General features: G+C 33.2%; 1 protein-coding gene across 3 annotated transcripts in view; it reads right to left on the minus strand.

The window, feature by feature from the left end:
• LOC127723684 (uncharacterized) overlaps positions 1-23824 on the minus strand; it is a 53455-nt gene that overhangs the window by 8940 nt on the left and 20691 nt on the right. For all 3 annotated transcript variants that reach the window (XM_052230426.1, XM_052230424.1, XM_052230425.1), the window contains 8 exons: positions 15007-15118; positions 13096-13222; positions 12620-12727; positions 11978-12050; positions 5446-5508; positions 4694-4842; positions 1190-1432; positions 261-488 (listed from right to left, as the gene is read on the minus strand). In XM_052230426.1, coding sequence (XP_052086386.1) covers positions 261-488; positions 1190-1432; positions 4694-4842; positions 5446-5508; positions 11978-12050; positions 12620-12727; positions 13096-13222; positions 15007-15117 — 1102 coding nt within the window. In that variant the 5' untranslated portion in view covers position 15118. The remainder of the gene's footprint in view (positions 1-260; positions 489-1189; positions 1433-4693; positions 4843-5445; positions 5509-11977; positions 12051-12619; positions 12728-13095; positions 13223-15006; positions 15119-23824) is intronic.

Below are 23824 nucleotides of genomic sequence, written 5' to 3' on the forward strand. Positions count from 1 at the left end.
CATATGTATTAGATATCAAAATGTAAGTTCTTATTATTACGATCCTAATTCAGTTGCATTATTCACAATAATAAAAATCTTGCAATAATTCCTGAATTTACAGTATGTGAAATTTGCTTATTGTTTGAAGATTCAAATCTCATAACTGAACATTTTGAGTATTTTTTCCCCTTTTGTTTGAGCCCCTTTCTGTCAATGCAACGGAAGAAAACTCTTGCCTATTAACACTATTTCATACTTTGAAAGCGGTTCACACTTGCCTCGAAGCACCCCTCTTCCAAGTCCTACACTAAAAGCAGAAGGGGGTAACAACCCCACTCCTCTACCAATTCCAGCTGGAGCTCTAGCAGGGGCAGGAGGACTTTCATTTTCCTTATTTCCACCAACAAGCTTTACAATATCTTCTTCTCTGTCATCAAAATCAGCAAACTGTCCTGGCAACTGCGTTTCCTCATCTCTATCAGAAGCAGCAAACTGGCCGTTAAACCCTAAATAATATAAACTAAAATTGGAACAAGAATACACAACACTGCAATAAATTTTAGAAAGTAAAAAGTTCCGATTAAAACTTACTTTCTTTGAAATTTATAAAATCTCACTAACTATTTATTTTTTCAGTCAAATTAAATTATGAAATCGTGATAAAATGAAGATAACATCTCTCTAAGGCAAAGTAAAACTAAAAGGACTTTTGACTATTCTATTTTTAAATAGACCTTTTGGATCTTATACTCTCAAATGTTTCATTCGTTTGGCTTTCAAAACTTTTGGTTCCAAAATTTTGTAAATTTAGTGAAAATTGTTATGATAACTGAGCTAATCTGACATTTATTTAATCTTAAATGTTCTAGTCTTAATATGGATCAAATAACATCTTTATTCTCCTGTCTTTTTTCATAAAAATTTCTTTACAATAGAATATGCAGCAAAATTGGTCATTCATTTGAATTCTCTTTTCAAGTCATATAAATTATGTTCTTTGTAAAACTATCTGGTAAATCATCCTTAGGACAATTTATAGCATGTTCAACCAAATTTTGTGATATATAACTAACCAACTTACTACTTCAAGACTAAAAACCCTACAGCCAGAACACCGAGACAGTTCTAAAGTGTTTGGTACTAATTAAACTAATAAAACTTTGTCGCCTTTATACAGATGTATCTTTTGACTGTACTTTGAACAAACCTGGTGGTACTATTTTTGATTTTGGTACGTTACTCATCATGCCATTAACTTGTGCTGTGCCATTCATAGTCGGAGCATAGTTCAGAGCAGATGCTCTACCCATAGCCCGTCCAGCAGGTGGCATAGATGTGGCCATACCACGACCTACTGCAGGCACGCTCTCTACCCTGCCGCGACCTACTGCTGCCATTTTCTGTGCTCTACCTGCTGCCTGTGGTATTTCCTGATTCATTGCAACTCCACCTGTTGGTGAAAATCAAGAAATTTTAAAAGGCTAAAATACTTGACAGGTCATTTAAATTGTTCTTTCATGTTCTTTTCATATCACAGCACAACTATATATTTATTGATCAAAGAAATGTTTGGTACTCACAGGGTGTAAGTGAGTTTGCTCATCATTTAAACACTCTACTTTATATCAGCCGCAGGAAATACCTGAGATTATCATTTTTTAAGGGGGAGGGGCAAATATTAGGGGTAAGGCAATGTCGAAAAACCCATTATCATATGTTGGGTCAAACTGGAGTTTTCCACTGATTAAAATGGAATTTTTTAGACTGCTTAAATACTGTCTATAAACTTTTTTTTAAAAGGTTGTTTTGCTTGCATTTATCACTTCTGTTTTAAACAAGATAGAAAATTTGGTTTTTTTTGTGCCAATATATCAAAAATAATGTCAAAATTAGCAATTCAGTCCAAGACTAGAAAAAATTTTGAAAATAATTTTCTTAGCAAGTCATAGACTTTTCTTGAAGTCCAAATCATGTCAAGAACATGAATGATATTTTATGTTGTTGTCACTGATATTTAATAGTAAGCATTTCAGAGCAGGGCTTCCAAAACAGTCATATATTCCGGACTTGACCGAAATTTATATAAAAAGTCTGGCTGCTCTCAGCCTCAAACGGTCAAATATCATAGGTTTGCCACTTTTTGTTATTCAAGGCATTTTCATAAAACGGTCATTTCACTTTTTTTTTACCAACTATTGATCGGTAAAAATGTTCGTTTGTGCATTATAGTTTATAATTGTGGCAATCTCAGTCTTCACGCTGAGTGGCAGCCCAGGCAGCCCAGGCTTGTAATATTGCTCTCGGGCCTGTAAAAATCATATCTACTAGCCAACAGAATCTAACTAAAAATTTTCAAAAATTGAGCTCCGGGCCTGTAGATTTAGCAGTTCATCGTGAAGACTGCAATCTATTTCACAAAGATATTTCGGTCATATTTGGGTTTAATTAAACACATGCAGCATATTTCATACTTTGAAGTGTCTCAGTTAGTCTAATCTTCTGGGTACACAAATGACGGCTTGGTACATCAATAAAAAGTAGAAAAAAAAATTGTTCTTTTATTTAAAAAACAACAAGCTGTCAAATAATTATCCCTTCAATAAGTAATATTGAAGCCATAAATCATTCACTGATTACAGGTCATTACCTTTGATGAGAGACCTTAGCTTGTCTTAATCAATAGAATTGATGATGCATAACAATGAACATAAAGGTGATCAGGTAAACAAGGTCAAACATGTAAGCGTGTATGGAACCTCGTGATCAGGTAAACGAGGTCAAACATGTAAGCGTGTATGGAACAACATCCTATTTAATTACACTTTGTAGATATTATTGTATATGACCATTCAGTTTTAAAAAAGTTTCCTTAGATTTTAAAATAATTCTTCAAATAAGAATATTTATAAATGAATTCGTATATGTATGATATTCATTATTTTATTTAAAAACACTGTACATCGTGTTAAATACTGGGGTACGCTAAAGGGTATTCAAAGTTATTTTCTTACATTTCAGCGGGTTGCATCTAATTAATTTAGTCTAAAAGATTGAAATTATAAGAAATACGTTAACAGTCAGAGATATAACTCTATAGGGTTATCACAGAAAATAACTTGCGTGTGTTATTACAGATACTTTCATGAGTTGTCTACTCTTTATTCCTTAAATTTTCTAAATCTGTAATAACATATGTTTGTTATTTGTAAAATTATTTCATTTATAGTGGCCTCTAGGGATCTCTTGAGACTTTGCGCAGAAACTAAATGCATAGCCTTGATAACTAATTTTTTAATTAAATTAATACATTTTTGATTAACCATGGTAAATCAATGAGACGAGGCTATTAAGGGATAAACTTAGCTGTGATAACAAGGCTCAGTTATTAAAGGAATTTAACTTATTATATAAGACACTTGGGAATTACTGAGAAACTTGCGCAGAACCTCATTACATGTCGTCTTCACGCTGAGTGGCAGCCCAGGCAGCCCAGGCTTGTAATATTGCTCTCGGGCCTGTAAAAATCATATCTATAAGCCAACAGAATCTAACTAAAAATTTTCAAAAATTGAGCTCCGGGCCTGTAGATTTAGCAGTTCATCGTGAAGACTGTACATGCTCTGGTCATTATTTCTTACAATAAATTAAAATACATTGTAATTAAGCATGATGTATGTCTGAGCAAATGCTTTGAAGTGATATAGAGAAGCTGTGATAACACCCTTTAGATATTACAGGCATATTTTTTCTGTAATAACATATAGGTGTACTATGCAAAATTGGCAAACTATGAACTGTTATATCTTTCAATAGTTAAGTATACATATAGACAAAAGTAATATCAATAGAACTTTTAAACATTTTAACTAAACTAATGATGTATATTGTCCCTTTGAAATATATAACATACATAAGTTATCACAGTTCTTTGATTTTTTAGTCCACAATAACAAATGTATGTTATTTTTCTGTAATAACCCTATAGAGTTATATCCCTGACTGGTTAATAAATATGATTTGATGAAAAATTTGAAAAGGTTTTAAATGAATAATTGTCAGAACCACCTTGTTTGAACTAGTACACGTGTGCGCATGTGTCTATTGTCCGCTGGTGGGAAATTTAATTATGCATCCTAATTCTTCAATAATGCTAAAATTATCATTGATACCTTTATCAAACGTTCATTTCGAGTATTTTCTTGAAGAAATAACTTGAAAAGGCTACTTAACTCAATCATAAACTTACACGGATATTACGTATCCGTCTCTGATCTGTGATTTAACATTGTCAAGTCAACATCCGGCATTAGGAAAATGTGATTTTAAAAACGAAAGTAAAGCTTTTGACAGCGTTATTTTGCACAAATAAAGAGTCTAAAGCGGAAGTAGTACGCTGATGTTGCACACTTCGAATGCTGCACTTTCAATTTAACACTTTACGTTAGAACATCGAATTTTTATCAAAGTAAAGTTTAACATCGTTTTAATGTCAATCATTGGTTATATCATATATGATGGCCAACTGATTATCATAGTTGCCTAATTTACTAAGTCTAAATGGATTTAAAATCGGGATAAGATATGAAATGTCCGGCTGGCTCAAAAAATTTTTGGAAGCCCTGTTTCAGAGTCAATATGACAACTTAACAATAATTATGTAGAAAACTTTATTAAAATACAAATAAATTAATCAGTTAACATGGCTACCAACCTCGTCCAATGCCTGCCATAGCCAGACTGTATGATAACACCTGTGATTGTTGAGGTGGAGGTTGAGCTATCATAAATTTAGAGGCTTGAATGCGTGGCTTGCGGAGTTGTCCATCCTCTTCCTCTTCTTGTTTCTCCTGTAGTGGATACCTAAACAAAATTATTCAAAATAATTTCACCATGTTTAAATAGAATCTGACAGGGCTTCTAGCTAAGCTCTTCCATAATCTTGTCATTAAATATAATAATAATACCTATATAGAGACTGCATACAACTTAACAATAGGTAATATATATATGAAAAATATGCTAAGGATTTAAATGAACCCTGTGTCACCTGTTATTTCTGCTGTCAGTGTAAAAGTGTTATTATTTTAACTGCAAAAAGTAGTTAATATAAGAAAAACTAACCAAAACAAAAATTTTCTTCAGATGCTATTTCTTAATCATGAAGAAGTTTCTATTCCAAGTTTTGTAACATTCCAAGACTTTTAACAAAGTTATTGAAGTCTTTTGTCAAATGCTTGACAACAAAAAAAGATGTGGTTTAAATGTCAATGAGACAGCAACATCACAAAAAACTAAATACATGATCTTCAACAAGACAGTTGCCAATACAATATGTTAAAACTATTAAACAGAGACCATCAAAGCTCTGACACCCAACACAGAACCCTCCATTGTCAATAAAAAAACAAAGATATGACCAAAGACCAACCTTGACAAGGTTTCTGAAAGTATAAACAAACTTACTTCCTCTGATCAGGAGGTAGATGGCATTGATTCCTCCAAGATTTCTTCTCAGATCTACTCATTCTGGAAAATACAATAGATGTATATGAATATTACATGTACTGGTATTACATGTACATAGCACTCCGCAATTCATTCCAAGGTTTTAAGCTGACAGAATCTATGACTTGCACCACTTTTCACCCATTGAAATGGTTTATCAAGATTAAAAAAGATGCTATTTTTTGGTTATCTTAACATAACATTACTATTTTCAATATCATTACAGTATATATATATATTAAATTAATAATTAAGATCCATGTTACATCTCGTGATCAATTTATTTGGCAATCATCAATGGCAGTCAGCAGGGTTTAAGAACATCAGTTGTTCGACCTGTTAGTCAAATTTGATTTGTTAAAATATACTTTCCCTTTTTTGGTCTTTTGGAAAATGTTGTTTGTGTATAAAAATTGCGGTTTTTATCCAACGCAATCATAGGTATGAACGTTGTTTTCAATTTAGACTTGTTTATATATGTAGGACTCTAAAGTGCGATGGGGACGCTAAAACGCGATGGTCACTCTAAAGTGCGATGGCCTACGCTAAAGTGCGATGGTTTGATACGCTAAATTGCAATGGTCTGTGCTATTCATTTGAACACGCTAAAGTGCGTTTTTCCGCAAAAGTATCGACGTTAGCAACATTCGACAGCATTATGACGAGATTGTTTGTCCAGATTAAGGATTTTTATTACACAAGAAAAGAAAGAAGAGAGAAACAAATGATCACAATCTGGAACTATTTTGGTCGTTGCTGGAAGAGGTTAACTTAATTTGTAAAATTGTAAAAAGAGCTTTAATCAAAACAGTTACTTTCTAATTGAATAATTCTATAAAAAAAAAATTACAATATGGTTTGTTATTTCTGTTAAATAATGAAAATACTTCAACTAGACAGCAACCTGACGAACAGATGTGTAGTATCATCATTAAATATGATTGGCAATACGACAACTCTCTATCCCCCTCTATCCACGACCTAATGTCATTGATGTATGCAACTCTAGGTATGACCTTTAACGCGGAGCATTGTCTTACACAACATATTATTTTTATTAAAAAACGACTTCCACTAAATTCCGGATATACTAACTATACTGCAGTTTAACCATTACACTTTTTGGACAATTATCGTACTTTAAATAATAAAATGCTTCGCTGGGGCGCAGCTTGATACGACCGCAGAGGTCGAACCCTGAACAGTTGGGGCAAGTATGGACACAACATTCAAGCTTGATACAGCACTGAATTTGGATTGTAATTAAATATTTGACACAGCATAGGTTTCTGACACAGAATGAATGTGGTCTAAGAACTTAAAAAATTTTAATTTATCTATTCAAACCATATCATTATTATTTGCTTTTATATATAAATCAGAAATAACCAATTTAAAATGGAAAATTTCAAAGAAAAAAAAGGAAAAAAAATTCCCCTCCCCCCAAAATTTTTTGAACCCCCTTATGATTCATCAACCTCAAACTCAATCCCAGCCTTCCCTTTGTGGTATGGTACCTTGCAGTACATATGATGGACTGTGAAACTAAGATCAGGAGTTTGGGAAATTTTGGTCAGGAGATTAGGACTCAGATCAGGAGGTTTTTAATCGACATAAATTCTGTCGTAAATGTAACCGTGTGCTGTAGAAATTGTCTGTTAAAGTGTGCTTTCTTCAACTTTCCATCCGAATGTATTATGTTTATAGTACCCTTGTACTTATAAATTTTCTCTATCTTTTTAAACTTTCAACTTGTTCAATCTAACATTCTTCTTTTTAAGTATGTTCTTTAAATTTTTTAGGTCATATCTTTTTTTTCATTATTCATTGCAATCAGAATATTTGCTTATCTATCTGCAAGTAGATCTTTTATTTTAATCTTTATGCAAGTAGATTTTTAATGCATGATAAGTAACACATTCAAACTGTAATCATGGGTCATAGTTAATATATAAATTTCAATTTAAGCCTTGAAAGGAAGTATAGAACCCTCAAATAATTTTCAAATTATTATTTTTTTATTTGTCCTAAGACATTTAAAATCATTTAATTACCATCCTTTTATGATTATTTGTTCAATTTATATTTTATTTATATTCTTTTAAAAATTTACATTATTTAAAGGAAAGTAACTTAAAACAGGATAAATCAAGGGAAGTAACCCAACATTCATTTATAAATATACAAAGTTTTATTACACAACGGCAGTTAGCCTGATGTAAAAATCGTTGATTACCAGTATGTTTGACACCCAAGGTGACAAGTGAAGCCATATAATTATCATGTTAATTGATTTACAGGTAAAATATAACTTCAGGTAATGTCAGTTACACCAGATATGTTGGGCTGAAATTTTTCATTCATGAAATATTTCATACACAGGATTTTTTTGTCTTCAACGGGAGGTCGGGAGGAGACCCCTGAAAACGGGATTATTGTATTCCCTTCGGGAGGTTCACATGTATGATTACTGTACAATTTCAGAGAGATCAATACACTTGAACAAAAGTTATTGTCTGGAAACTAGAAAAATGCTTATTTTTTGGCCCCTTTTTGGCCCAAAATTCCTAAACATTTACGGCAATTACCCCCAAACTCAAACCCAGCTTTCCCTTTGTGATATGGAACCTTGCAGTACAATTTCATAAAGATCCATACACTTGCACACAAGTTATTGTCCTGAAACTAGAAAAATGCTTGTTTTTTGCCCCTTTATGGCCCCTAATTCCTCAAATTTCTAGGGATTTAACCCCAAAATCAATCCCAGCCTTTCCTTTGTGGTATGGTACCTTGCAGTACAATTTCAGAGAGATCCATACACTTGAACAAGTTATTGTCTGGAAACTAGAAAAATGCTTATTGTTGGCCCCTTTTTGGCCCCTTATTCCTGAACGTTGTGGGAAATTACCCCCAAAATCAATTCCAGCTTTCCCTTTGTGATATGGAACCTTGTAGTACAATTTCATAAAGATCCATACACTTACACACAAGTTATTGTCATGAAACTAGAAAAATGCTTGTTTTTTGCCCCTTTTTGGCCCCTAATTCCTAAAATTTGGAGGCAAGTACCCCCGAAATCAATCCCAGCATTCCCTTTGTGATATGGAACCTTGTGGAACAATGTCAGAGATCCATACACTTACACACAAGTTATTGTCATGAAACTAGAAAAATGCTTGTTTTTTGCCCCTTTTTGGCCCCTAACTCCTAAAATTTGGAGGCAATTACCCCCAAAATCTATCCCAGCATTCCCTTTGTGATATGGAACCTTGTAGTACAATGTCAGAGAGATCCATACACTAACACACAAGTTATGTCTGGAAGTTACAAAAATGCTTATTTTTGGCCCCTAATTCCTTAACTGTTGGTACCATAACCCCCAAAATCAATCCCCACCTTCCTTTTGAGGTATTGAACCTTATGGTAAAATTTCATAGAGATCCATTCACTTAAACTAAAGTTAGAGTGCGAAAACCAATGTGTCTTCGGACGACGACGACGACGCCAACGTCATACCAATATACGACCACAAAATTTTTTTTGCGGTCGTATAAAAATAAGAAGATGTAGTATAAATTATCAATCCAACCCCAAATGTTGTTCATGTATGCAACTAATAATCATACGGCCGTCAACGTAAAGCCTTGGCCCATGCCGCATAACAAGCTATATAGGGTTATAAAATGACCAGTGTAAAACAATTCAAAAGAGAAAGACTACGGCTTGATATATAAATAAAACATTAAAACGAAAATGTAATAGGAACTCAGTAACAAACGAAAACAATTGCCTGAACCACATTCCCGTTACACCATCGGACTTTAGCGTGTCATATCATTGCACTTTAGCGTGATATCTGATCGCACTTAAAAAAAAAAAACCATCGCACTTTAGCGTCTGACACCATCGCACTTTGGCGTAGACCATCATACTTTAGCGTGACCATCGCACTTTAGATTACCATCCCACTTTAGAGTCCTACAATATATATTAACCAACTGCAAAATAAAGAATGCAGTATTCTCATGTAGACTGTTAAGGAGAGGTTTAAAATGTTATATTGTGTTTTACAGCAGTGAATACAAGAGGCTCTCAAGAGCCTGAATCGCTCACCTGTTATTTTTTTTGCTTAAATCTTTCATCAATGATTATTTTTGCTTTTCACCCATATGTTCCATTTTAGCCATACTGTCTGTTTCTTGACGTAGAAGAAATGAAATACCAAATTTATACTAGATTCATTTGAGAAGATTTTTGAAGTTAAAAAACATAAAACAACTTGTGTAAAATTGTCCGTAAAAGGGCAATAACTCCTTAAGGGGTCAATTGACAATTTTGGTCATATAAACTTTTTTGTAAATCTTACTTTGCTGATCATTTTAGCTGTTTACAGTTTATCTTTATCTTCAATAATATTCAAGTTATAACCAAAAACTGAAAAATTTCCTTAAAAAACAAATTTAGTGGCAGCAACCCAACAATGGGTTGTTCGGTGGGTCTGAAAATTTCAGGGCTGATAGATCTTGACCTTTTGAACATATTTACCCCATGTCAGATTTGCTCTAAATGCTTTAGTTCCTGAGATATAAGCCAAAAACAGCATTTCACCCCTATGTTCTATTTTTAGCCATGGCGGCCATGTTTGTTGATGGATCAAAATTTCAGATAAAATTCATAAACTAGATTCCTAAAGGAACATTCATTCAAAGTTAAGAAGTATTAGGCACAATAGTTTCAGAAGAGAAGATTTTTAAATGTTAGCAAACTTGATGAACACATTGCGTAAAATTGTCTTTAAAGGGCAATAACTCCTTAAGGGGTCAATTGACAAATTTGGTCATTTAACTTTTCTGTAGATCTTACTTTGCTGAACATTATTGCTGTTTACAGTTTATATCTATCTATAATAATATTCAAGATAATAACAAAAAACTGCAAAATTTCCTTAAAACTACCAATTTAGTGGCAGCAACCCAACAATGGGTTGTTCGATTTGTCTGAAAATTTCAGGGCTGATAGATCTTGACCAATTAAACACTTTTACCCATGTCAGATTTGCTCTAAAAGCTTTAGTTTTGGAGATATAAGCCAAAAACTGCATTTGACCCCTATGTTCTATTTTTAGCCATGGCGGCCATGTTTGTCGATGGATTAAAACTTTGGATACAATTTATAAACTTGATATCCTAAGGAACATTAAGATGAAGTTTGAAGCTATTTGGCCCAGTAGTTTCAGAGGAGAAGATTTTTAAATGTTAGCAAACTTGATGAACAAATTGTGTAAAATTGTATTTAAAGGGCAATAACTCCTTAAGGGGTCAATTGACAATTTTGGTCATATAAAAACTTTTTTGTAGATCTTACTTTGCTGAACATTATTGCTGTTTACAGTTTATATCTATCTATAATAATATTCAAGATAATAAAAAAAAACTGCAAAATTTCCTTAAAACTACCAATTTAGTGGCAGCAACCCAACAATGAGTTGTTCGATTCGTCTGAAAATTTCAGGGCTGATAGATCTTGACCAATTGAACAATTTTACCCCACGTCAGATTTGCTTTAAAATCTTTAGTTTTTGAGATATAAGCAAAAAACTGCATTTGACCCCTATGTTCTATTTTTAGCCATGGCGGCCATGTTTGTCGATAGATCAAAACTCCGGATACAATTTATAAACTAGATACCCTAAGGAACATTTAGTTAAAGTTTGATGGTATTTGGCCCAGTAGTTTCAGAGGAGAAGATTTTTGAAATAGTTTACGACGACAGACGACGACGACGGACGCCAAAGGATGGCATAAGCTCACATGGGGCCCTTTGGGCCCCGGTGAGCTAATAAAAGGCAGGTTTGCCATCAAAATTATTCAGTCAGTTTAAAGGGATTTCATCAACTTCTTCTTAGTTAAAAGGGTAAAATCCCAACTTTTGCAAGTGACAATAACTTCAGAATAGGAGACAATCTGAATAAAATACGGATCCTGTGTCTAATGCTTTGCTGGAAAGGATCTGACTACACTCCGTTTTACTTTCTGTTCTGGTAATTATTACATCAGCCAATGAAATTTCAGCCATCATTTAAATGAAGGTGTGTATTAATCCGTCAAAACCAGCGGATCCTAAAAGTTCTTTAAAACAGAAAGTAGAATGAAGCGTTTTCAGATCCTTGTAAGCAAAGTTTGTACACAAAATCTGTATTTTAATCATACTGGAATAGGAGATAATTCTCCACGATACAAGTCACCATGTATCAAAATTTCGTTAAAATTGGCAATACATAGATCTGTTTTGGGGTGGTATACAATTTAACATTTTGTAAAAATTTCAAACTGAATTCATTGTTTATTTTATGGTCAAAGATTATTCAGACAATGTTGAAAACTTTTCTAATATTAAAATAACATGTAAAGATCGTGTTCATCTCATAGGATAATGTTGCAGCCCAGAGAGCTGTGTCATTCATCAAATACTGGACTACATCTATTCTTACCCAGACATATCTTTGTATTCCATTCTAGCAAAGTATGATGGGTCTACTCCTATTCTTGGATTATCTGGTATTTCTATTAAAACAAAACTGCAATATTAGTCATGTTAGTTGTATTAAAAATTGAAATTTTACAATGTATACATATTTTGTCAGAATAACACATTTATGTAGACTAGCTTTAGAAACAGAGAAAAGCGGGATCCCCAAGCTATTATCCTGCTTTATACCTAGTACCAATAAATTCTATTTTTAACAACAATATTGTTTTTAACCTACAATTAACGATTCATTTGCTAAAATATTAAGGTCTTGAATTCCTAATCTTTTGTCTTTGATCTTAAAAAAGTCAGCATTGCTTAAACACGTTGATTTGACCTACATTTCTTTGGATGTAAACCTAAATTAGTCAATGAACCTTGAAATATTGGTCACAGAGAAACCCCAACTCAGATGTACCTATGTCATCAGCTTCAACTGAGTTTTAAGTAGATCTACTTGGCCTACTGTGGTTTACATTCAATCATACCACTATCCCACTTTCAGCAGAACAATCAACATTTACTGTGGTAATTGTTTTTCTTACCTTCATCCCAGTTTTCAGCAGATGGAGTTGACCTTTACTGTGGTAATTGTTTTTCTTACCTTCATCCCAGTTTTCAGCTGATCTACCAGGTCTACTTTGGTCATCATACTTAGGTAGATCTGTACAACCTTTGAAATTCTTGCCATCCTCTTGGTTCTTGGACTGCTCTGAAAATCACAAACACAAATAAATTGTAAAGAATAATCTCTAATCATGTGTCACTTCTTTCTCTTCCTAACATGTGGTTTTCTAATTTTCATCCCAGCCCCAAATAGTTAAAACTTCTATTAGGTCATCAATTAAATCTTTGTAATTCTCATTCTTGTCACTTGGATATCATGAAAAAAGACGACACAAATATTACATGTCTCAGAAAGATGCGCAATACTGATTTTATGGTTGATCTAGCAAAACAAAAACCTAACTAAACATATTTTGTTTCTCAGTGCATGTCATGTATAAACTGTCAATTTCCTCTTGTCATATGACTAATCAACTTTCAATTCAAGATTCAAAATCTATGTAATGCACTAACCATAACTGAGTATAGGTTCCAGCATGGCCTTGTCAGGACAGTTAGCTATGTGATATCTTAACTCAGGCTTGGGCATCTCATGTCTGGCATTGAAAGGGCATGTGGCAAATTCTCTCCCTGTGAAATTCTGCAATTAAAAAAATAATAATTAAAAGTACACAACTAGAAATGACAAATTTCAGTGTTTTTTCTAGGCCTGGCTTTAGTCAATCCCCTATCCTCTAAAATATTCTTAATGAGAGCACTAACAACGTAAGCCAAAAATTAAGTATATTCAGAAATATATGCATTCATTGAATGTTGTAATTGTTGAACAGTAAACAAAAATGCACGATTATAATTATTGTGAATTCAGGAAATTTTACATGCCTATAATGCTAAACTGTATACATGTATCAAATGTGAGGTATTATTTTTGTGAAACCTATCCTGCTGTCATTTTTGCAATAACAATATAATTTTTACATCACAAAAACTTCTGAAGAAAGGTGTTTTCTTAATTTTCACATTTTTCTTGGCCATTTCTAAGAAAACATTCTTACAGCATCAGGGCTATTCTTTTCTACAAGGGTCCTATCCAAAATTGAAAATTTAAAAGACTTTTTTTATTTTAAATACAGTTTACCCTATTCATGCTGATGACACTTTGCATATTTATATTTCAGCAACCTAAACATACAATGTAATGCTACAAAAACATTGTACATGTATTCAATCATTATTTTAATTTCTATGCCAGGATACTTAATAAATCTAATATAATTCTGCTTATTCATGTTATTCCTATATCTTTTTTTTCTTATCTTGTATCACTGTGGCATACATGAGAACAAATATGCTGTATCTCATATTTTTAATTGAAAAAATTCTTTAAGGTGTAATACCACTAATTCAAGTCCAATATTAATGCTAAACTTAAAAAAATATTCAAAGAACACATTTCACATTTAGCCCAATATTTATTCTAAACTTTTTTTGTAATATTCTAAGAACACATTTATCAAGACTCTTTGAAACATGTAAACCAGGACCTGAAAACAATGAATATCCTGTCTCATAGTACTTGAATCACTCCACACCAGGAAGATATATTTTTAAACTGAATCACCTTGTGTGTTGGTAGTTTTTTAAGCTCAATATCATTTTGAGTAAAGACAGAAATAAATCATTTAAAAATCCATTTTACGAGGTTATGTAGTACTAAATATTTTTATTTACTGATTTTTCAATTTTTATTCAAGGGTTTGAACATGTTTATATTTGTCTTGGATAAACAATACAATGTACCAACCAAATGTTACATGCATACATGTACATTATCATAGGAAATTTAATGTTTGTATTGCAGATTTTAATACATAATGTACAAATGTATTGATAATATAGGAAAACAGACCCAAGAATGCAATATGTCGTTCAACATTTTTATTTTGATGCATATATGAAATGTAGATCTTTATCGATTTGTCGTACAATGGAAATATTACTGTTGATTAAGTTATTTAATAAACTGAATAAAACAATCAATCACTATAAATGCATACATGGCAGAGCTGGCACTTTAATATAAAGTACAACTTGAAAGTTTTTGAGTCTTAAATTGGAATTTTTTTTTGTAAATGTTGTATTTCATTTGTTTCCTGTGTCCCATGTGTTTGTGCCCAATAAGGTCATTGGACCAAGGACAACTGACTGTGATCCCATGTGTGTCTGTAACGATCACCAGCGAACAAGATACCAGACTATGATAACATTTACCCTTAACCAACACAAGTGAACAAAGGACCCCTGAGTTACCCTGACTATTATAACATTTATCCTGTTAACCCACACGAGTGGACCAAGGTAGTGAAGACATTTAGCCTTCTAGCCGACATGAGTGGACCAAGGACTCCTGACTATAAAATTTACCCTTCTACATTTCATCAGATGATACTGCATGCGCTTGGCAGCTACCATGTGAACTTTGTCATAGGGGCATTCAATCAGCTGTTCTGGGTCAGGTATCTGGTAGTAAGCCATTCTGAAATATAATTAATTAAACATTTATTCATATTTGTTGCTGTATATCATATTTGTTTTAATTTCCATTGATTGTTTTGTACATAAATCAGGCCGTTAGTTTTCTGGTTAGAATTGTTTTACATTTGTCCTTTCAGGGTCTTTTCTAGCTTACTATGGGCTATGGATTTTTGAAGGTCGTACAGTGACCCATCTACTTCAAGTGGTCTCTGGTGGATAGTTGTCTCATTATGCTCATTGGCAATCATATCACATCTTCTTTTTATGTACACGTATGTATCATGTGTATATAAATATCTATATATAGATCATTCATATATTGATTACTTGTACATTTGTGTATTATTCAATCCTTAAATAAAATGGTCAGGAAATCAGTACTCAAAGCACAAGACTAAACAACACTCAAAAACACATACTGTGGATTCATTATCATTTGCCAGATATTCGGAATCCTCTGGCTTTATCCATCTAGTGCCATTAAAACTTTTGCCCGCTAACCCCTACTTTTCTTTTCTAAATTTTATAACATATATAGTTTAAAAAGCCATATTTGAAAATCTTATAAAATCCTTGTTATTTTTTCATAGTTTTTGAAAGAAAAAAGGAACCCCATTTTATGTGGATGTTAAGCAATTAAAATATTGCTGTTGCAGAAAAGAAATTTCAATTGTCTTTGATAATTTTAAATAACATGAATAATGTAGCAACTATATCTAAATAAATTGTTGTCTTTATTCATGGTTGTCATTTGATCTGTGAATTTGAATATAACCCCTGACTGTCTGTAGGGTTATACATTTACAAAAATGTATATAGGTTAAGCAGGTTGGGAGAAATTTTGATCAACTGATTCACCAAATTAAAATTAGCATTTTAACTGAATGTGACTCCTTCTGAATAATTTATTGCAATATACATGTACATATAAATCCCTTCTGAACAGAACATTTGCAAGTGGACCTCATGTCATGGCTCCATTTTTTCTTGTTTACATAAAATATTTTTGCCTCAAGAACAATGACCTAAACATACTAAACATTAACAGAATCTTCAGAAAACTTGATGCATTATCTGGACATTATAATTTAATTTATTACATAATTTAAGAAAATAAAAGATACATGTATAACACCTAAGATTTCAGTTTTGAGACCAGTGTTCTCCCTAGGCCCTTAAAGGACCGCGGTGTATAATTTTGACCGTGATGGTATCGGTCTTACCGTGATGTATATTTTTTTTTTTTAGCCCTCAATAACAAATGTATGTTATTTTTCTCTAATAACTTATTTAAGTTAGACCCTTGACTGACACTTGTTACATTATTCTTTTGTGTTTTAATTAGGAGTTCATAACTTTATGATCACTGATAACTATTTTATGGCTTCACTCACAACCCAAGCACTGACCTGTGACAAGTTTGCAAATACTTTGTACACAGTGTGAACCTGATAGTTGCACCACAGTCGCTTGAATTTTAGTGATATATATATGAATTTTTTTTTTTTTTAAATACTGGTATATATATTTACGATCCAACAATATCAGTATTTTAAGCCCACCCTCTCTTTATTTTCTACTGACATCGCTTGAAAAATATTGGCAGTGTTGAATCATAAAGATAATTACAAGAACACATTTAAAATGGGGAAAAGAAGTTTAAATATTAAATGTGTGGTTAGCTTCAATGAAACAATAATCCAACAACAAAAATATTTAAGGAGAGAAACATACATTTATTGACATTACACAGGAAAATTTCAAGCTTCAGATCATCCAAAATCAAAATAAAATTCCAGTGACAAACAAACAACGAATCGAAACCCAATTGTCTTATCTATCAATGCCTATATAAGCAACAGTAAAGGAGATAATTTAAGTAACCAACATTCTTTAAATATAAAAAAGAAGATGTGGTATGATTGCCAATGAGACAACTATTCACAAGAGACCAAATGACATGAATGACACAGAAATTAACAACTATAGGTCACTATATGGCCTTCAATAATGAGCAAAGCCCATATCGCATAATCAGCTATAATAGGCCCCAAAAGGACAAATGTAAAACAATTCAAACGAGAAAACTAACGGCCTAATTAATGTACAAAAAAATGAACGAAAAACAAACATGTAACACAGCAACAAACAACAACCACTGAATTACAGGCTCCTGACTTGGGACAGGCACATACATACAGAATGTGGCGGGTTTAAACATGTTAGCGGGATCCCAACCCTCCCCCTAACCTGGGACAGTGGTGTAACAGTACAACATAAGATCGAACTATAAAAATCAGTTGAAAAAGGCTCAACTCATCAGATGGATACAAATAGAAATACATCTAACAAAAACAGAGTGGATGTGGCCGGGTACTTGTACATCCCAACAACAAAAAGACACTCAGTACAGATCTGAGAGTAATCGCAGTTACTGACAGCTAGTTCAAAGCCAATAACAACTAACAAAAAAAATTATGCATCTAAGACTAAATTATCAATCAGTACACATTCAACATCCAATGGATTTAGTGTAAAGATGTCATTAACAGTCAAAGAAAAACATGACCTTGTGCAATGCCACGATACAGGTATTGACAGATTGTAGATCCATGAATGTGCATATATGTATATAACAATAATATTTAGTATAATAAAACCAAATTTTTCTCTTTTCTTTATCCAAGTGAAATACCCTAGGAGTTGTTAAACTTCAATAAAAAATAATTGTCGTGAAAGCAGGTAAGCTGATAAATACCTTTTCACATAAAAGTTCATACAACAGTGGTGAGCAAGCCAATAGTCATTCACCAGGTTTTCTCTGGTTGTTAAGCATCATCACAATTAATTTCCAGTTGTAAAAGCAGACCAGACGATGAAAGTCTCTCAAAATACGAGTTCATACAACTTGGATGAGCGGGCCAATCCTCATTCATCCATAAACACTTTAAATTTTATTGTCGCTTCCATTCTTGACATCACAGTGAATAATATCCACCCCCTACCACCCCCTTTTTTGTGGGGTTTGTCTTCCTCAGTCTTTAGTTTTCTCAATGTTGTGTTTTGTGGACTATTGTTTGTTTGTCTTGATGTCCTTTTTTATATGTACTTTGCCATGACTTTGATAGTTAGATTTTGACGTGGGCGTTGATTACCCTTTTTGAACATTTCCGCTTATCTGATATAACAAATAGTAAAGTGAAAAAAATAATTCATTCTTTTTTTTTTTTTGTAATGAGACAAGCAGTAAATTCTAACTCACTTAAAAACTTGCCAAAGGGGTGTCCGTTTAGATGTGCAGGATGTATAAATACGTAGCCTCATCTGGATAGAATGGGACGTTATTTTGATGCCTTGTGGAGAGAAAATATCATGCTCTCTGAAAGTTTAGAACCCCTACAACAACTCATTGAGGGTTCCTAAGGTGGGCTGTTGCAAGGCAAAATTTCTGTCCCTATCCAATGTACCCTCATTTTCCAGTGTCAGTCAAAATTTCCCCGACTTGCATCCCAGTTGACCATTATTACAGAACCTACCCATTGTATCATCACCATGTATTGTTAATCTATTCTCGACCTCAACATGCATGAACTATTTGCCACTTGCCGCTAAGATACCAACAATAAATCATCCTTTGTTGCACAAATCATACTTTTAATATTACCGTCAAATTTGTTTACTTTGTGCATTCTTAAAAATATAGAATCGCCACGTTTTGAAATAAAATGGTGAGATGAAAAACATGTCTGTCAGCTTCGGATAAAAACAGGATGAGTTAGGAACATAATTTTGCAATTTGAATACGGTATTAGCTTTGGCAGTGGGTTATTAATTTTAAAATTTGCTACGAGAAAATAGCTATCGATAAGACTTCGTGGTTCAGCATTGATAACAAAAAAAAAAATATATCCGATAAAAAACGTTGAATGCAAACAATTATAATGAACCTAAGAAGTCTTATATTATAGGACTACTGGTTTCCAAGACAAAGGAAAGTTGATTATACATGTATGAGGGTAGGAATGCCCTTTACCGTCAGGCGTCCAACGGTCATTTTTGGCTACCGTTAGCATCAAATTGGTTAAAATTTTACCGTGATTTGTCATGTAATGGTGGTCACTTTGTTTACTTGTTATTTATTCTATTTATTTGGGGAAATTGGTTAATGTTAGTATTATTTATAGTTCCGTAACTCTTTCTTCCGAGACCGGCCATGTAATTATTCTTGTCGGGACTTCCTGCCTCTTGCACGTGCCTGACATCCGGCCCGGCCGGGCTCGTTGTCCCTAGGAACTATAAGTATGACGTCACTCACCGGGTTCAGGGCAGTCTACACTTAGGATTTGAAATGAGCAGACGCTCATACCGTTTGGCTTGCAAATTTATATAGAACTTTACAATGACAAGTAGACTAGCCACCACCGTATATTTTATTATTCTTGTATGTAACTTATATTCAACCATAACGTATGTCTCTTAATAAACATCATCTTTATGTTTACGTGGTTTTAGTTGTCCAATATCCCAGAACTTGGGTAGACAACGGGAAAACGAAGCCAGTGGAAACTCCACTCCCGTTACATTGGGGGCTCGTCCGAGGGATATTTTAGGATAATAATTAAAACAAACGTATTGTTTGTACATTATTTCTGCAATATGGCTGGAATAAAAGGGATTTTTGTATCCCTAGGAGTCAAAATCGAACAGTTTATTGTTCGTCTTCTTATCATTTCGGCCGTTTGTGCCGGTCCGACAATGACCAGTACTGCATTCAATATTGTTTTGTACAATAAGATAAGTAAAGGTGACTTACCTTCAGAAATTGAAATTAGAAATCCAGCAGGGAAAATTAAAATTGGAGCACAAGGTGAATATTTTGTTCACGTTCCAGAGGAAAAATGCAGTTCTTGCATAAAAGAAAAACAGACACACCATGTTTGTACTAATTTACACAACAGCAAAATTAAATATTTAACTGCATTTTATTGCAGGATAAAGCTTATTATGGCTTTTCAATTTTCAGGAAGTCCGCGATTTATCACGCCATGTTTACAAAATGACGTCACATTTTTGACGTCAAAACACATGACATCTAAGGAATGTGTGTATGGAGGTACCAATAGGGAATACTCATTGTCGTTCTAATTATGAAAACGTTGTTTAATTTGTTATTTCCGTTTAAGTGATTCGTATTTATATTTATTGTCATAATTGGATTTGGAAAGTCAAATTATTTGTTGGATTATACTTGAAATTGTTTTGGATTAAAAAGTACATTTTGTACTTGCATTTCTGTCAGTATTGTCTGCATTTATGTCTTGTGAGTGTGGATGTAATAGCAATTATTTAGCTTTCTTGCATGGAAAGGAGGGAATTAACAATACACAAAACTTCAAAGTTATATCGTATGTAAAAGGCTATATTGTGCCATCATGGATTATATTCTGGAAATTTGTTCGGTTTATATTAATCTTGAAAAAAGGATTAAAAGTACAGTTTTGTACTAGAATATGTTTTATATAACATCATCATGATGTTCATTTTTACTTTGGTCTTTTGGAAATAAACTGAATTAATTTCAGTTTGGTGGGGTTGTTACGTGGAGGGAAAATAATACTGAATCTTTTCAGTAGTTAAGCAATGCGTATGAAGGAATTGTGGATGTAGTCAGAATTTGGATTATAATGACATTTTTGTCATACAGCTGGAATAGGGTTGTCTTGTACGAGTTGTGCTGGATTATTGCTAAATAGAAGAAAGTACACTCAGTATTTTAGCTGTGGGAAGCTGCTTTCGGTGGTACATACAGGCAAATTTGGAAATACCTTATGTGCTAGAGAATGGCACTAGGATGGGTATGGACTATTGGTTAGTCTTGTTGCGTATGTATTTTTACTACCTAATTATTGGTTCACCATGGGTATGCTGTCTGCATGGTTAAGGATATTGTTTGGGGATTACTGGAATACAAGGGATGATTTATTGTCGAGCCTTCGACTTTAGTGACATAGCGATCCTACATTCCGTCGGCGTCGGCGTCGTCGTCGTCGGCGGCGGCGTCCACAAATATTCACTCTGTGGTTAAAGTTTTTGAAATTTTAATAACTTTCTTAAACTACCTTGGATTTCTACCAAACTTGGACAGAAGCTTGTTTATGATCATAAGATAGTATCCAGAAGTAAATTTTGTAAAAATAAAATTCCATTTTTTCCGTATTTTACTTATAAATGGACTTAGTTTTTCTGCCGGGAAATATTACATTCACTCTGTGGTTAAAGTTTTTAAAATTTTAATAACTTTCTTAAACTATCCTGGGTTTCTACCAAACTTGGACAGAAGCTTGTTTATGATCATAAGATAGTATCCAGAAGGAAATTTTGTAAAATAATAAATCCATTTTTTCCGTATTTTACTTTTAAATGGACTTAGATTTTCTGCCAGGAAACAACACATTCACTCTGTGGTTAAAGTTTTTAAAATTTTAATAACTTTCTTATACTATTTTGGATTTGTACCAAACTTGGACAGAAGCTTGTTTATGATCAAAAGCTAGTATCTAGAAGGAAATTTTGTAAAATAATAAATCCATTTTTTCCGTATTTTACTTATAAATGGACTTAGTTTTTCTGCCGGGAAATATTACATTCACTCTGTGGTTAAAGTTTTTAAAATTTTAATAACTTTCTTAAACTATCCTGGGTTTCTACCAAACTTGGACAGAAGCTTGTTTATGATCATAAGATAGTATCCAGAAGGAAATTTTGTAAAATAATAAATCCATTTTTTCCGTATTTTACTTTTAAATGGACTTAGATTTTCTGCCAGGAAACAACACATTCACTATAATAACTTTCTTATACTATTTTGGATTTGCACCAAACTTTAACAGAAGCTTGTTTATGATCAAATGCTAGTATCTAGAAGGAAATTTTGTTTTCTTCAAGTTAACATTACATTCAGTCTGCAGATAAAGTTTTTAAACATTTATTAGATTCATAAACTATCCTGGATTTTTACCAAACTTGGACAGAAACTTCTTACAATCAAAAGATAGTATCAAGAGGAATATTTTTATTGATTTGCTTCCTCATTTTTGTTGAGCCTGCAATTAACAGAAAAAGTAGGCGAGACACTGGGTTCCGCGGAACCCTTACGAATTTTTATATAGTCCAATTGTTTTATATGACTTACTAATTTTAGAAATATTTGATAAACAAACAATCAGTTTGTATGGATTCCAGTATAGAAATGTGTGTTCTATATGTTTATATTAATTCCATGGGCTATATGCTTTCGGAGACGTATACAAATACATATTGGGGCACCCGATCAAGTGGTGCAGTGCTTGTGTATTTAGACTATTATAGACTCTTGGTGAGTCAGGATTTTATAAGAAGAATGTGCTTCTTAATTATTCCAGTGTCTGATAAAATATGGGAGATTAAACTGAAATTGTTTCAGTGCGTGGATAGCTGGCCACAATGAGGGAACATTGAAATTTATATTGGCCTTTTTGCCGATAACTTTAAACGTAACTAAACCACATGGAATTAAATGTTGGGGAACACTTACTTGGACTACTTTACAGATTTGGAAAATCTACTGGACGACTTTTACCATATTTACCTCCCTGGAACCTTGGACAAGATGTGTATCTGGATTCTCCGCTCAAACTTTAAAATTGGATTCCTTACTCCGTGATGATGTCTCGTGATGTATTTGTGACTTTTAAACATTTTGAACATTTAGTTAAAGACCGTTGAATATCTTGAACTATTTTTGAAATTATTTATTGACATTAACAGTAAATTGATTAATTTGTTGATAACTATGTGTGTCTGTATACGAAATTTGGTAAGTATACCTGACCGATCTTAGGACTAATGTGTGGGCACATTATGTCTTAAGAGAGGGGGAGTGTAATGGTGGTCACTTTGTTTACTTGTTATTTATTCTATTTATTTGGGGAAATTGGTTAATGTTAGTATTATTTATAGTTCCGTAACTCTTTCTTCCGAGACCGGCCATGTAATTATTCTTGTCGGGACTTCCTGCCTCTTGCACGTGCCTGACATCCGGCCCGGCCGGGCTCGTTGTCCCTAGGAACTATAAGTATGACGTCACTCACCGGGTTCAGGGCAGTCTACACTTAGGATTTGAAATGAGCAGACGCTCATACCGTTTGGCTTGCAAATTTATATAGAACTTTACAATGACAAGTAGACTAGCCACCACCGTATATTTTATTATTCTTGTATGTAACTTATATTCAACCATAACGTATGTCTCTTAATAAACATCATCTTTATGTTTACGTGGTTTTAGTTGTCCAATATCCCAGAACTTGGGTAGACAACGGGAAAACGAAGCCAGTGGAAACTCCACTCCCGTTACAGTCAAAATATCCATATCGTGATTCGTCAGAGGTCTTAAATAATTAACATTACCATTATTTTTGGAAAAAAATTAACGTGATTCGTCAAAATCAGTCGATTTTTTATTGTCTTAAAGAAAGTGTACAATTTATCATCATGCAATAAAAGTTACCGTCAACGTCATTGGCAAGATTTTTTAAATTCATCATGAAGGTACGACCCTCTTGCTCAGTCTTAGTCTTAGTCTAAATATACAAATTTTTAATTAATGAATATCGACATCTCATACCAGTCTGACCAAAGGGTTTTAAAACTGCAATATCTGATTTTT

The sequence above is a fragment of the Mytilus californianus genome, unplaced genomic scaffold (genome assembly GCF_021869535.1).
Source record: "Mytilus californianus isolate M0D057914Y unplaced genomic scaffold, xbMytCali1.0.p SCAF_13, whole genome shotgun sequence".
NCBI lineage: Eukaryota > Metazoa > Mollusca > Bivalvia > Mytilida > Mytilidae > Mytilus > Mytilus californianus.